The following is a 17,069-nucleotide window of genomic DNA, read 5'->3' as shown; positions in this document are numbered from 1 at the left end:
TCCCCATTAGGGCTGAGGACCGCCACTACACAGCTTTTGAAGCTGACGGTCGGCTCTATCACTTTCTCAGAGTTCCCTTCGGCGTCACCAACAGAGTTTCTGTCTTCCAACGGGAGATGGACCGGATGGTTGACCAGAACGCGCTCCAGGCCACTTTCCCATATCTAGACAACGTCACCATCTGCGGCCATGACCAGCAGGACCACGACGTTAATCGAGGGAAATTCCTCCGGACGGCCCAGCGGCTGAATCTCACATACAACAAAGACAAATGTATGTTTCGTACTAAGCGCCTTGCTATTCTTGGCTGCGTAGTGGAGAACGGAGTCATCGGCCCAGACCCCGATAGAATGCGCCCTCTTATGGAGCTCCCCCTCCCCCACTGCCAGAAAGCACTGAAGAGCTGCCTGGGGTTTTTCTCTTACTATGCTCAGTGGGTGCCCAACTATGCGGATAAAGCCCGACCCCTCATCAAGTCCGCCTCCTTCCCCCTGACAGCAGAGGCCTGTGCAGCCTTCACTCTCATAAAAAGCGATATTGCGAAGGCCACAATGCACGCTGTGGATGAGTCCCTCCCTTTTCAAGTGGAGAGCGACGCATCCGACTTTGCCCTAGCTGCAACCCTTAACCAGGCGGGGAGACCCGTGGCCTTTTTCTCAAGGACCCTCCAGGGCCCCGAGATTCGACACTCTGTCGAAAAGGAGGCCCAGGCCATTGTGGAAGCCGTGCGACATTGGCGGCATTACCTGGCCGGAAAACGATTTACCCTGCTCACTGACCAGCGTTCAGTAGCTTTTATGTTTCATAATAAGCAGCGGGGCAAAATCAAGAATGACAAGATATTAAGGTGGAGAATTGAACTCTCCACCTACAATTACGATATCTTGTACCGGCCCGGGAAACTCAATGAGCCCCCAGATGCCCTATCACGTGGTACGTGCGCCAACGCGCAGGCTGATAGATTACAGACCCTCCACAATGACCTCTGCCACCCGGGGCTCACCAGGTTCTTCCATTTTATCAAATCCCGTAACCTGCCCTACTCCATCGAGGAGGTCAGGACCATGACCAGGAACTGCCAGATCTGTGCCGAGTGCAAGCCGCATTTTTATAGGCCAGACAGAGCGAGCCTGATCAAAGCCACGCGCCCCTTCGAACGGCTGAGCATCGATTTTAAAGGGCCCCTCCCCTCCTCTGACCGCAATGTGTACTTCCTCAATATAATTGATGAGTACTCCCGTTTCCCGTTTGCCATCCCTTGCTCGGACATGACCAGTACCACGGTCATTAAATGTCTGAATGACCTCTTCGCATTGTTCGGTTTCCCTAGCTATATCCATAGCGACAGGGGCTCATCTTTTATGAGCGACGAACTTCGGCAGTACCTGCTCGCGAGAGGCATTGCTACAAGCAGGACCACCAGCTACAACCCCCGGGGTAACGGCCAGGTGGAAAGGGAGAATGCGACAGTCTGGAAGGCAGTCCTTTTAAACTTAAAATCTAAGGGCCTTCCGACCTCCCGCTGGCAGTAGGTCCTCCCTGCGGTGCTCCATTCCATTCGGTCGCTGCTCTGTACACCCACCAATGCCACTCCTCACGAGAGAATGTTCTCCTTCCCCAGGAAGTCCATGTCGGGGATTTCGCTACCAACATGGCTGACTTCTCCAGGACCCGTCCTACTGCGGAAGCACGTGAGGACCCATAAGGCGGACCCCCTGGTCGAGAGGGTGAGCCTCCTCCACGCCAACCCGCAGTATGCTTACGTGGTGTACCCGGACGGGCGGGAGGACACAGTCTCCATTCGAGACCTCGCACCTGCGGGTGCTCCTGAAACACCCTCTTCGCCACCCACCGCTACTCCTGCCTACCCCCAGGACACAGTCCCCGCACGAGACCTCGCACCTTCGGGTGCCCCTGAGAGACCACCATCGCTACCTCCTATTACCCATGCTCTGACCCCTGTAGACGGCATGCAGCAGCCCCAGGGTCCGCCACCTGCTACACCTCCTCTGAACGAGACACCGGGTTCAACGTTGGATGCTGCACCATCACCGCCGCTGCTGCGACGCTCAGGACGGCTTACAAGGCCTCCTGATAGACTTCAGTACACAAATTTTTAGTGCACTTCACCCCGCCAGACTCAATTCTAAACAAGGGGTGAATGTGGTAAACCACTGTTGTTAGTATTGTTGTTCACCACTGTTGTTAGTACAGTTGTTCACTGTTAGTACTGTTGTTCACTCTTGCATATTGTTGTACTTGTCTGTGCATGCCTCAGCTGACTCCGCCCCTGGCTCCACCCTCATGGCTGGGTATAAAGGTCGCTGCTCGGCAGCCCCTGGCCCTTTTGGATACCAGGCAACCACAAGAGGCATGCTCTGTTCTTTGGTAATAAAAGCCTGTTTATTACTTTCTCAATTCCCAGTCTTTTGTAGCAATTGATAGTGCATCACCTTCTTAATCACTTGCTGCACCTGCATACTAACCTTTTGAGTTTCGTGCACCAGGACCCCCAGATCCCTTTGTACTTCAATACTTTCCAGTTTCTTACCATTAAGATAATAACTTGCTCTACGATTTTTCCTGCCAAAGTGCATAACCTCACACTTTCCAGTATTGTATTCCATCTGTCAAATCTCTGCCCACTTACTTAGTCTGTCTATGTCCCCTTGCAGGTTTTTTATGTCCTCCTCACTCACTACTTTCCCTCCCATCTTAGTATCATCTGCAAACTTTGATATGTTACACTCGGTCCCCTCCTCCAAATTGTTAATATAGATTGTAAAGAGTTGGGGACCCAGCACTGACCCCTGCGGAACACCACTAGTTACTGATTGCCAGTCTGAGAATGAACCATTTATCCCAACTCTCTGCCTTCTGTTAGATAGCCAATCCTCTATCCATGCCAGAATATTACCCCCAATCCCGTGATTTTTTATCTCAAGCAATAATCTTTTGTGTGGCACCTTGTCAAATGCCTTTTGGAAGTCTAAATACACTACGTCCACTGGTTCCCCTTTATCCGCCCTATATGTTACTTCCTCAAAGAACTCCAGCAAATTTGTCAAACATGACTTCCCCTTCATAAAACCATGCTGACTTTGTCCTATTAAATTATGATTATCCAAATGTCCTGTTACTGTCTCCTTAATAATGGACTCCAAAATTTTACCTACCACAGATGTTAGGCTAACCAGTCTATAGTTTCCAGCCTTCTGTCTACTGCCCTTTTTAAATAAGGGTGTTACATTAGCAGTTTTCCAGTCTGCCGGGACCTTTGCTGAGTCCAGGGAGCTTTGGAAAATTATTACCAATGCATCCACAATCCCTACCGCCACTTCCTTCAAGACCCTAGGATGTAAGCCATCAGGTCCAGGTGATTTATCCGCCTTGAGTCCCATTATTTTTCCGAGTACCACTTCCTTAGTGATTTTGATCGTGCTTAGCTCCTCCCCCCCTATAGCCCCCTGTTTGTCCAGTGTTGGGATATTCTTAGTGTCCTCTACTGTAAAGACTGATACAAAATATTCATTCAGTGTTTTTGCCACCTCCATATTTCCCACCATTAATTTCCCGGTCTCATCCTCTAAGGGACCAACATTTACTTTAGCCACCCTTTTTCTTTTTATATAACTATAAAAACTCTTACTATCTGTTTTTATATTTTTTGCTAATTTACTTTCATAATCTATCTTCCCTTTCTTAATCAATCTTTTTGTTATTTTTTGCTGTCTTTTAAAGTTTTCCCAATCCTCTATCCTCCCACTAGATTTGGCTACCTTATATGCCCTTGTTTTTAGTTGAATACTATCCTTAATTTCTTTACTTAGCCACGGATGGCTGTCTTTTCTTTTACACCCTTTTCTTCTCAGTGGAATATATATTTTTTGGAAGTTGTAAAATAACTCCTTAAATGTACACCACTGATCATGTATCGTCATACCCTTTAATCTATTTTCCTCAATTCTAAGTCAGGATGACGTGTGACTTGGTGTAAATTGGAGGTGGTGGTGTTCCCATGCGCCTGCTGCGCTTGTCCTTCTCGGTGGTCGAGGTCACGGGTTTGGGAGGTGCTGCTGAAGAAGCCTTGGCGAGTTGCTGCAGTGCATCTTGTAGATGGTATACACTGCAGCCACGGTACGCCAGTGGTGGAGGGAGTGAATGTTTAAGGTGGTGGACGGGGAGCTGATCAAGTGAGCTGCTTTGTCCTGAATGGTGTCGAGGCTCTTGAGTGTTGTTGGAGCTGCACTCATCCAGGCAAGTGGAGACTATTCCATCACACTACTTACTTGTGCCTTGTAGATGTCAAGGGCAGTCACGCTTACCTCTCACATCACCTTGGAATTCAGCTCCTTTGTCCATGTTTAGACCAAGGCTGTAATGAGGTCAGGAGCCGAGTGGTCTTGGCGGAACCCAAACTGGGCATCAGTGAGCAGGTTATTGGTGAGTAACTGCCGCTTGATAGCACTATCGATGACACCTTCCCTCACTTTGCTGATGATTGAGAGTAGACTGATGGAGTGGTAATTGGCCGGATTGGATTTGTTCTGCTTTTTGTGGACAGGACAAACCTGGGCAGCTTTCCACATTGTCGGATAGATGCCAGTGTTGTAGCTGTAATGGAACAGTTTAGCTAGAGGTGGGGCTAGTTCTGGAGCACAAGTCTTCAGCACGATAGCCGGGATGTTGTCGGGGCCCATAGCCTTTGCTGTATCCAGTGCGCTTAGCTGTTTCTTGATATCACGTGGAGTGAATCGAATTGGCTGAAGACTGGCATTTGTGATGCTGGGGACCTGAAGAGGAGGCCGATATGGATCATCCACTCGGCACTTCTGGTTGCAAATGTTTCAGCCTTGTCTTTTGCACTCACATGCTGCGCTCCACCATCATTGAGGATGGGGATATTCATGGAGCCTCCTCCTCCTGTTAGTTGTTTAATGGTCACCATTCATGACTAGATGTGGCAGGACTGCAGAGCTTTGATCTGATCTGTTGATTGTGGGATTGCTTAGCCCTGTCTATAGCATGCTGCTTCTACTTTTTAGCATTCATGTAGTCCTGTGTTGCAGCTTCCCCACGTTGGCACCTCATTTGTAGTTACGCTTGGTGATGCTCCTGGCATGCTCTTCTACATTCCTTATTAAACCTGGCTTGATGGTAATGGTAGAGTGAGGGATATGCCGGGCCATGAGGTTACAGATTTTGTTCGAATACAATTCTGCTGCTGCTGATGGCCCACAGCACCTCATAGATGCCCAGTTTTGAGCTGCTAGAACTGTTCTGCACCTATCCCATTTAGCACGGTGGTAGTACCACACAACATGATGGAGGGTGTCCTCAGTGTGAAGATGAGACTTCGTCTCCACAATGACTGTGTGCGGTGGTCACTTCTACCAATACTGTCATGCACAGATGCATCTGCGACAGGTAGATTGGTGAGGACGAAGTCAAGTAGGGTTTTCCCTCGTGTTGGTTCTCTCACCACCTGTCACAGGCCCAGACTGGCAGCTATGTCCTTCAGGAATGGGACAGCTCGGTCAGTAGTGGTGGTACCGAGCCACTCTTGGTGCTGCACATTGAAGTCCCCCACCCAGAGTACATTCTGTGTCCTTGCTACTCTCAGTGCGTCTTCCAAGTGGTGTTCAACATGGAGGAGTACTGATTCATCAGCTGAGGGAGGGCGGTAGGTGGTAATTAGCAGGAGGTTTCCTTGCCCATGCTTGACCTGAAGCCATGAGACTTCATGGGGTCCACAGTCAATGTTGACAACTCCCAGGGCCACTCCTTCCCAACTGTATACCACTGTACCACCACCAGCCCTGTTGGGTCTGTCCTGCCAGTGTGACAGGACATATCCAGGGATGGTGATGGAGGAATCTGGGACATTGGCTGAAGTGCAGAGGGAACCTTACTCTGTATGTAACCCATGCTGTACCTGCCCTGGGAGTGTTCATTGGAATAGTGTAGAGGGAGTTTTACTCTGTATCTAACCCGTGCTGTACCTGCCCTGGGAGTGTTTGATGGGGTAGTGTAGAGGGAGCTTTACTCTGTATCTAACCCATGCTGTACTTACCCTGGGAGTGTTTGATGGGACAGTGTAGAGGGAGCTTTACTCTGTATCTAACCCGTGCTGTACCTGTCCTGGGAGTGTTTGATGGGGCAGTGTAGAGGGAGCTTTACTCTGTATCTAACCCGTGCTGTACTTACCCTGGGAGTGTTTGATGGGACAGTGTAGAGGGAGCTTTACTCTGTATCTAACCAGTGCTGTACTTACCCTGGGAGTGTTTGATGGGACAGTGTAGAGGGAGCTTTACTCTGTATCTAACCCGTGCTGTACCTGCCCTGGGAGTGTTTGATGGGACAGTGTAGAGGGAGCTTTACTCTGTATCTAACCAGTGCTGTACTTACCCTGGGAGTGCTTGATGGGACAGTGTAGAGGGAGCTTTACTCTGTATCTAACCCATGCTGTACCTGCCCTGGGAGTGTTTGATGGGACAGTGTAGAGGGGGCTTTATCTAACTCGTGCTGTACCTGCCCTGGGAGTGTTTGATGGGACAGTGTAGAGGGGGCTTTACTCTGTATCTAACCCGTGCTGTACCTGACCTGGGAGTGTTTGATGGGACAGTGTAGATGGAGCTTTATTCTGTATCTAACCTGTGCTGTACCTGACCTGGGAGTGTTTGATGGGACAGTGTAGATGGAGCTTTATTCTGTATCTAACCTGTGCTGTACCTGCCCTGGTAGTCCTTGATGGGACCTGGAGGAATGAGAGGTGACCTCATTGAAACTTACAAGACTCTGAGGGGGATTGACAGGGTAGATGTTGAGAGGTTGTTTCCCCTGGCTGGAGAGTCGAGAAATAGGGGGCATAGTCTCAGGATAAGAGGTCGACCATTGAAGACTGAGATGAGGAGGAATTTCTTCACTCAGAGTGCTGTGAATCTTTAGAATTCTCTGCCCCAAAGGGCTGTGGATGCTGAATCGTTGAGTATATTCAAAGCTGAGATAGATTTTTGGACTCTAGGGGAATCAAGGGATATGTGGATCAGGTGGGAAATTGGAGTTGAGGTTGAAGATCAGCCATGATCTTATTGAATGGCGGAGCAGGCTCGAGGGGCCATATGGCCCAATCCTGCTCCTAATTCTTACGTTCTGAAGGTGACCACTGTGTGTTTTTATTCATTCACAGGATGTGGGCATCGCCAGCAAGGCCAGTATTTATTGCCCATCTCTAATTGCCCTCGAAGGTGGTGGTGAGCCGCCTTCTGAATACAACTAAGTGACTCGCTGGGCCATTTCAGAGGGCAGTTAAGAGTGAACCACATTGCTGTGGTTCTGGAGTCACCAATAGGCCAGACCGGGTAAGGACGGCAGATTTCCTTCCCTAAAGGACATTAGTGAATCAGATGGGTTTTTACACAATCCGATAGTTTCATGGTCACCATCACATAAGAACATAAGAACATAAGAAATAGGAGCAGGAGTAGGCCAATCGGCCCCTCGAGCCTGCTCCACCATTCAATAAGATCATGGCTGATCTGATCCTAACCTCAAATCTTCTATCACAGAACCATCTCCTGAATCTCACAGAACCATCTCCTGATTCTAACAGAATTAGACACACGAAATAGGAGCAGGATCAGGCTACACAGCCCCTGGGCCCGCTCCGCTACCCACAGGGCCATGACCAATCCGAACCTAGACTCATGTCCAAATTCCTGCCCGCTCCCCGTAACCCTTAATTCCCTTTACTTCTAGGAAACTGTCTATTTCTGTTTTAAATTTATGTAATGATGTAGCTTCTACAGCTTTTTGGGGCAGCATATTCCATGGACCTACCACCCTCTGAGTGAAGTAGTTCCTCCTCATCTCAGTTTTGAAAGAGCAGCCCCTTATTCTAAGACTATGCCCCCTAGTTCTAGTTTCACCCATCATCAGGAACATCTTCCCTGCATCCACCCGATCGAACCCCTTCACAATCTTATATGTTTCAATAAGATCGCCTCTCATTCTTCTGAACTCCAATGAGTAGAGTCCCAATCTACTCAACCTCTCCTCATATGTCCATCCCCTCATCCCCGGGATTAACCGAGTGAACCTTCTTTGTACTGACTCGAGAGCAAGTATGTCCTTTCTTAAGTATGGACACCAAAACTGTACGCAGTATTCCAGGTGCGGTCTCACCAATACCTTGTACAACTGAAGCAATACCTCCCTATTTTTATATTCTATCCCCCTAGCAATGAAAGCCAACATTCCATTGGCCTTCTTAATCACTTGCTGCACCTGCATACTAACCTTTTGAGTTTCGTGCACCAGGACCCCCAGATCCCTTTGTACTTCAATACTTTCCAGTTTCTTGCCATTAAGATAATAACTTGCTCTACGATTTTTCCTGCCAAAGTGCATAACCTCACACTTTCCAGTATTGTATTCCATCTGCCAAATCTCTGCCCACTTACTTAGCCTGTCGATGTCCCCTTGCAGGTTTTTTATGTCCTCCTCACTCACTACTTTCCCTCCCATCTTAGTATCATCTGCAAACTTTGATATGTTACACTCGGTCCCCTCCTCCAAATCGTTAATATAGATTGTAAAGAGTTGGGGACCCAGCTCTGACCCCTGCGGAACACCACTAGTTACTGATTGCCAGTCTGAGAATGAACCATTTATCCCAACTCTCTGCCTTCTGTTAGATAGCCAATCCTCTATCCATGCCAGAATATTACCCCCAATCCCGTGATTTTTTATCTTAAGCAATAATCTTTTGTGTGGCACCTTGTCAAATGCCTTTTGGAAGTCTAAATACACTACGTCCACTGGTTCCCCTTTATCCACCCTATATGTTACTTCCTCAAAGAACTCCAGCAAATTTGTCAAACATGACTTCCCCTTCATAAAACCATGCTGACTTTGCCGTATTAAATTATGATTATCCAAATGTCCTGTTACTGTCTCCTTAATAATGGACTCCAAAATTTTACCTACCACAGATGTTAGGCTAACCGGCCTATAGTTTCCAGCCTTCTGTCTACTGCCCTTTTTAAATAAGGGTGTTACATTAGCAGTTTTCCAGTCTGCCGGGACCTTTGCCGAGTCCAGGGAGTTTTGGAAAATTATTACCAATGTATCCACAATCCCTACCGCCACTTCCCTCAAGACCCTAGGATGTAAGCCATCAGATCCAGGTGATTTATCCGCCTTGAGTCCCATTATTTTACCGAGTACCACTTCCTTAGTGATTTTATACATAGATACATAGATACATAGAAGATAGGAGCAGGAGTAGGCCATTCGGCCCTTCGTGCCTGCTCCGCCATTTAATGAGATCATGGCTGATCCTTTAATTCAGTATCCCGTCCCCGCCTTCTCTCCGTAACCCTTAACCCCTTTTGCCCGTAGAAATATATCTAATTCCCTCTTAAATATATTTAATGAGCTGGCGTACACTGCCCTCTGTGGCAATGAGTTCCACAGGTTCACCACTCTCTGAGTGAAGAAATTCCCCCTCATCTCTGTCCTAAATGGTTTAGCCCTTATCCTTAAATTATGTCCTCTAGTTCTGTTCTCACCCGCCAAGGGAAACATTCCTTCTGCATCCAGTCTGTCTAGACCTGTCAGAATTTTATACACTTCTATGAGGTCCCCTCTCAATCTTCTAAACTCCAGTGTGTACATCCCTAAACTACATAGTCTCTCCTCATAGGTCATTCCCGCCATTCCTGGTATCAGCCTGGTGAATCGCCGCTGCACCCCCTCCATGGCAAGAACATCCTTCCTCAGATGAGGCGACCAAAACTGTACACAGTACTCGAGGTGTGGTCTCACCAGTGCCCTGTACAGCTGCAGCAAGGTATCCCTGTTCCTGTATTCTAACCCTTTTGCTATGAAGGCCAGCATACCGTTTGCCTTCTTGACCGCCTGTTGCACCTGCATGCTCGCCTTCAGTGACTGGTGTACAAGAACACCCAGGTCTCTCTGTACTTCCCCCTCTCCCAATCTATTGCCATTTAAATAATAATTTGCCCTCCCGTTCCTGCACCCAAGGTGGATAACTTCGCACTTGTCCACATTATAGTGCATCTGCCATTTATCCGCCCAATCGCCCAGTCTGTCCAAATCGCTCTGGAGCTTCCTGGTCTCTTCCTCTGAGCCCACCCCACCTCCTAGTTTAGTGTCGTCTGCAAATTTGGAAATGCTTAGCTCCTCCCCCCCTTTAGCCCCCTGTTTGTCCAGTGTCACTGATACAAACTTTTCATTCCAGATTTATTTAATGTACTACGTCATTTTCTGGCGAATCAAACATTTTAAAAACCTGAGCCGCTGTATTGTGAGACAATAGCAAAATACTGCAGATGCTGGAAATACGAAATAACAACAGAAAATGCTGGATAAACTCAGCAGGCCAGGCAACATCCGTGGAGAGAAATTAGAGTCAACGTTTTGGGTCAATACCCTTTATCAAGACTAAAGAGGCACAGGGAATGAAATAATCTCTTAATCTATTTCATTCCCTGTGCCTCTTTAGTCTTGATAAAGGGTTTGACCCGAAACGTTGACTCTAATTTCTCTCCACGGATGTTGCCTGGCCTGCTGAGTTTTTCCAGCATTTTCTGTTGTTATTGTGAGACAAAGCGCCTTGTGTCCAATAAGGGGAATAAAGGCCCACAGGCCCCGGGCCCCGAACAAGGGACTGGGGAAACTCACTGCCCTGCGGATCAGACAATCAGCCGGCGCTAGTCCTGCCCCTCGGGCTCCCTGATTGGTTGGAGGACCCGCCGCCAGCTCGCTCCTCCAGCCCCGCCCCACTCATTCCCTATTGGTCAGAAGCTCCCGTCAATCAGGCCATGGGCCCGGGTCAGGTGTCCCTCACCGACTTTACAAAAAAAGCTTCGCGCGGTCGCCGGGCGGAGCTGCAGGTCGGCGGGAGCGGGGGCGGGAGATTAATAAACTGCGGGTAGGCCGCGCCGCAGGGTTTATAAAGTTGTAGAACGGCCTCAGGCCTGAATGAGATCCCACGGCCCGGTCTGTGTTCCACCGGACGGCAGCGGTGAGGCTTTTTCTCGGTAATAGGCCCGGGCTACGCGCCGCCATCTTGGTGGAGGAAAGACATGCTGGTTCCACCTGCAGCACAGCGCATGCGTGGCCATCTTGATACAGGAACAGGGAGTGGGCGGGGCTTCAGGGTCCCAGTGACCACGAGAGACAATCATTGACTCATTGATTTTATTCTTACTCTGCACACAGCGGCTGTAGAACTGAACCCAACCAGAGTAGAGGGAGGGGGAAAACTGGGAGTGGAGGAAAGAAATGTTGGCGGTGGTGCGATGGGTTTGGATTTCAGCACAGGGAGGAGGGAGAGTGTGTGGGACGGGGATTTACAGCTTTGGGGGAACAAGAGAGGAAAGAATGTTCCATAGAAACTAGAATTGTCTGTTTTGAATTTCTATCCTGTACTTCCAGTAATGACTTTTGTAAACTCCTTTTACAGGGTGTGAGAAGGGGAGGATTGACAGACGGGAAACTCAAACCAAACATCACGTCAAGATCTGACAGAGTCGCTCAATTCATCAGGACCTGAATATCATCGGCCTTTTTCTCTGTTCTTTCTATGGGAAAAGATTTCAAACATCAGTGTGACTGGAAAAGCACCGAGACACACACACCCGAGTGAGGGTGTTCCAGTGCACTGACTGTAAAAGAGCTTTAACCAGTTACACAGCCTGAAACATCATCGCACCATTCACAGCGGGGAGAAACCGTACACGTGTTCTGTGTGTGGACGAGGCTTCAACCGATTGTCCAACCTGGAGGGACACAAGGACACCCGCACCACGAAGAAACCGTGGCAATGTGGGGACTGTGGAAAGGGATTCAGTTGCCCGTCCCACCTGGAAACTCATCGACGCAGTCACACCGGGGAGAGGCCGTTCACCTGCTCCATGTGTGGGAAGGGATTCGCTCACTCATCCTACCTGATCAGACACCAGCGAGTTCACACTGAAGACATGTCGTTCTCCTGCTCCGTGTGTGGGAAGAGATTCACGCAGTCATCCAACCTGCTGAAACACCAGCTTGTTCACTCTGATAAGAGACCTTTTAAATGTTCTAAGTGTGAGCTGAGCTTTAAAAGTGCAAGTGGTCTGCTGAGACACCAACGCACTCACACTGGGGAGAGGCCGTTCACCTGCTCCGAGCGTGGGAAGGGATTCACTAATTCATCCAACCTGCTGACACACCAGTGAGTTCACACTGAGGAGAGACCTTTTAAATGTTCTAAGTGTGAGCTGAGCTTTAAAAGTGCAACTGGTCTGCTGAGACACCAACGCACTCACACTGGGGAGAGGCCGTTCACCTGCTCCGAGTGTGGGAAGGGATTCACTAATTCATCCAACCTGCTGACACACCAGCGAGTTCACACTGAGGAGAGACCTTTTAAATGCTCGGACTGCAGGAAGTGCGATAAAAGTTCCGGGGAACTGATGTGCCATCAACGTGTTCACACTGATGAGAGACCGTTCAGGTGCTCTCACTGTGGGACTGGGTTCAGGCAGTCATCTGAACTCATTGTACACCAGCGCACTCACACTGGGGAGAGACCGTTCACCTGCTCCGTGTGTGGGAAGGGATTCACTCGCTCATCCCACCTCACTGATCATCAACTTGTTCACACTGATGAGAGACCTTTTAAATGTTCTGACTGTGAGAAGAGTTTTAAAAGCAAAAGGAAACTGATACAACACAAACGTACTCACACTGGGGATTGGCTGTTCACCTGCTCCATGTGTGGGAAGGGATTCACTCAGCCATCCACCCTATTGAGACACCAGCCAGTTCACACTGGGGAGAGGCTGTTCCGCTGCTCCGTATGTGGGAAGGGATTCACTCAGTCATCCACCCTGCTGAGACACCAGCGAGTTCACAATTCACTGCAGGGGTTGGATTCTGCTGTCATTGCTGCTGTTAATCACATCCAGGACTGAACCATGTTCATTGTGACAGTTGGGATTTATTTCTGCTGAGGTTAATGACCCCTATAACTGGGCTGGAGTTTAATATTCTGGATATGTGTCAGCTTTGTGTTAAACACATTGTTGTAGATTTTTGTCTTTCCCACCTGAGTGTTCAGCATCACCTGGCTGGAGCTCAGAAAGGACAATCTGGGGGAGGATCGTACGGTGGGAACAGAATTTCAGCCTGGACACAGTCCTTCAGGGCCACACTGAGAGGGGCAAACAACACTTTGGTCTTTCTCGTCTCTCTTCATTGACAGCAAAGGCTCCGTGAGGGTTACTCTTGAGGCCTGTAAGAAATGTGTCCCATCCGCTCTCTTCCATGGTTCAGAGCTCCAAGGCACGGAACAGAAGGCTCCTTTACAACTGTGTTTAGAGTCAGGAAGAACAACAGTGAATGCTGGGAACATGCTGTCAAATCAGAGATTGGTGTCAAACTGCGATCTGTTCCTGACTGAAAGTGAAACGGCAGGTTTAAGTTTCCAGTCTAAAAATGACTGGCAATTATTCTATGAGGATTTAATGTGTGTGTGTGACAGTCCTGAGTCCAACATTTTAAGGCAGGCGTTAACCCATTTAAAATAAACCCGTTTAAAATAAATTGGTTAAAGTCTGCACTAAAATAGCAGAAGGAGGAGTTCACAGGAGCCTGTTAACTGCTGGTACAATTATACAACAGACATTTGATCTCCAAATAAATAAGGACCTGCAGCGTGTTTCCAGGAATTCCCTGTTTTATTGATGTGTGTGTGTTAGACACCAGGATAACTAAAAATACACGACCTGGAACATCCACGGGGGTGCGATCCCGACAGTTACTCTGGGATCACTCCCGCTGTGGAACTCCACCACTGACCCTGCTGAAGGTTGTAGGCTCAGGGAGCGGGGCCTCCAGGAGTGGACGGTAAGAAAGCTGGGCTTCAGTATCCTGATAAATATATGGCGAGGAACCAGCGGAATCTTTACTGAGGAACCGTCTGGGGTTTTACCGGCCAGTGTAGGTCTAAGGGTCAATGATGCCTGACTCCCCGAACTGTCTTACATTGAACCCAGTTTGTAACAAGATTCATTCAGTTTACAGGAGAATAGGGACAAATATCACCCACAATTGAGGGAGCCAAAAGCAGCCATTAGAGAGGCTCAGAGATCTTTGGAAATGAAGATGGTGTACAATTGTGGTTATAATAGTAAAAGCTTTTCCAGCTATGTCAGGAGTCAGAAGACATAGTTACACAGAGTTACATAGAATTACAGAGTCTACAGCACAGGAACAGGCCATTCGGCCCAACTGGTCAATGCCGGTGTTTCTGCTCCACACGAGTCTCCTCCCACCACTCTTCATCTAACCCTATTAGCATATCCTTCTATTCCTTTCTCCCTCGTGTGCTTATCTACCTTCCCCATGAATGTATCTGTGCTATTCGCCTCAACTACTCCTTGTGGTAGCACGTTCCACATTCTGACCTCTCTTTGGGTAAAGAAGTTTCCCCTGAATTCCCCATTGGATTTATTAGAGACTGTGTTATATTTATGACCTGTAGTTTTAGACTCCCCCACAAGTGGAAACATTTTCTCCAGGTCCACCCGATATAACCTTTTCATCATCTTAAAGACCTCGATCAGGTCACCCATCGGCCTTCTCTTTATTCTAGAGAAAAGAGCCCCAGCCTGTTCAGCCTTTCCTGATAAATATACCATCTCAGTTCTGGGATCATCCTTGCAAAGCCTTTTTCCACCTTCTCCAGTGCCTCGATATCCTTTTTATAATATGGAGACCAGAACTGTTCACTGTACTCCAAGTGTGGTCTAACCAAGGTTCTATACAAGTTTAACATAACTTTTCTGCTTTTCAATTCTATCCCTCTAGAAATGATCCCCAGTCCATTGTTTGCTCCTGTTATGGCCTCATTAACCTGCGTCGCTATTTTTAGTGATTTGTGTATCTGGACCCCGAGATCCCTTTGCTCCTCTACCCCATTTAAACTCTTATTTTCTAAGTAGTGTGTGGCCTCCTTATTCTTCCTACCAAAATGCACCACCTTTCTTAAAATTCATTTGCTAATTGCCCTCCCATTCTGGAAGTCTTGCGTTTTTTAAATATTCGTTCATGGGATGTGGGCGTCGCTGGCAAGGCCAGCATTTATTGCCCATCCCTAGTTGCCCTTGAGAAGGTGGTGGTGAGCCGTTGCCTTGAACCGCTGCAGTCCGTGTGGTGAAGTTGCTCCCACAGTGCTGTTAGAGAGGGACTTTAACCCATGATTTTGTCACAGTCTTCCTCAGTATTAACTCTACCTCCCAATTTGGCGTCATTGACAAATTTTGGAATTGTACCTCTGATTCCCGAGTCCAAACCGTTTCTGTAAATGGTGAAGAACAGTGGTCCCAGCACCGATCCCTGTGAAACACCACTTCCTATCTTTTGCCAGTCTGAGTAGCTACTCCCAACCCCTACTCTCTGTTTTCTGTTTTGTAACCAGCTTGCTATCCATAAAGTTTGTAAGATCGACAAGATGACCAAGGTCAGGCTGTGTGGAGTGAAGGGCCAGGCAGCAGAATAGATGGAAAGATGGCTGCAAAACAGAAATCAGAGGGTTGGAGTTAAGGGAAGTTTGTTGCGATCTTTCCATCCATTCTGCTGCCTGGCCTTTGACTCCACACGGCCTGACCGTGGTCATCTTGTAGACCACACATACTGCAGACACAGTGCACCAGTGGTGGAGGGGGTGGATATTGAGTCCTGTGGCAGGGGCGCTGATGAAGTGGATTTCTCTGTCTGTGAGTTTTGAGGCATCGCTGATGGCGTTTTTCACCTCTTTCCACCTTTAAAAACAACCTTGCTGCCAGTTTATTAAAGCCATTAACAGCCGCTCGGGTGGGACACACCAATAACTGAGGCCTTGTTTCCCTCACAATGACAGGCCTGAGCCTGAGTTAGAAAACATTTAGTAATTAAACCAGACTGGGCGGGGCCTGAGGTGCGAGTTAGTAACGGAAAATTGGTGGCCAGCGTACTTCACACCGGGGCTGAGGACCCGGGGACTCGGGTTTCTGTATCATTTATTGATTCATTTGTTTATTGCCCAATCTCAATCAGATTGGTGGGTCATCTTGCTGTCCGGCGGAGGCGAGGTTCCCCAGTGGAGGGCTCTCTACGCGGGGGTCCTTCCCTGCACCATTGGGGATCTGGGGTGGAGACTGTTGTAAGGAGCTGTTGTGTGCAACAGTTTTTAAGCCCCTTTCCGGACTCCAATGCCAGATGTGATGTTTGCGGCCTAGAGGAGTCCACGGGCCGTGTATATATTCAGTGTGAGAGGTTGCAGCCCCTGTATAGTTACCTGAATGGGCTGCTCCTCAACTCTTGGTTACACTTTAGCCCCACACTCCTAATCTTTGCCCGCCCGGTGCGGAGGGGGGTGGGTAAGTCGGAGGATCTTCTCCTGGACCTGCTCTTGGGCCTGGTGAAAACAGCAATTTGTAGGCCCAGGCTGGGCGGGGCCCATGGGGGGGATCACTCTGGCTGCCTGCCTCTCTCCCGTGGTCTTGTTCCTGCCCGGGTGGCCCTGGAGAGGGAGCAGGCGGTGTCCACCGGTTCACTTGCTACCTTCCTCGACCGGTGGACACCTCGGGTTAAAGAGACGATAATCGATCCTCACAATCACATTGTGATGTAATTATTAATTGTGTGTGTGTCACAAATACATATTGTTCTATTTTGAATAGAAATACAAAAGCTCTACTAGACATGTTAAACTACTAGTTATTTAATCAGGGCTGCAGCTGCTGAAAGGTTGACTGTACTGAGGTTTGTGGCCAGAGCTGGCAGACGTGTTGTTCTGAAGTCTGATGTCTCACACCTGAAGAGTCTGTTTATGTTGTGTTGTAATGACCTTTTTGTTAGATCCGTGTGTTAATGGAGACACGGAATGCAGGAGTTGATTTAACAAGTGTTTACTGAACAAAGTCTGGAGGTGAACTAAAACTACACAAGACGCTACACAGGCTTATATACCCAAGTGGTCACTACTGGTACTACAGTATACAGGGGCTTCAAAAACA

General features: G+C 48.4%; 1 protein-coding gene across 1 annotated transcript in view; it reads left to right on the top strand.

Moving 5' to 3' along the window:
- LOC147119182 (uncharacterized) overlaps positions 1-17,069 on the top strand; it is a 62,343-nt gene that overhangs the window by 28,091 nt on the left and 17,183 nt on the right. The window contains exon 3 of the mRNA XM_085984902.1: positions 12,347-12,637. Coding sequence (XP_085841028.1) covers positions 12,347-12,637 — 291 coding nt within the window. The remainder of the gene's footprint in view (positions 1-12,346; positions 12,638-17,069) is intronic.

The sequence above is a fragment of the Somniosus microcephalus genome, chromosome 4, assembly GCF_052327205.1.
Source record: "Somniosus microcephalus isolate GS21.2 chromosome 4, FLI_Smic_1.0, whole genome shotgun sequence".
Taxonomy (NCBI): Eukaryota; Metazoa; Chordata; class Chondrichthyes; order Squaliformes; family Somniosidae; genus Somniosus; species Somniosus microcephalus.
The sequence above is the reverse complement of the archived record's forward strand: the minus strand, read 5'-3'. Positions and strand labels throughout refer to the sequence as shown.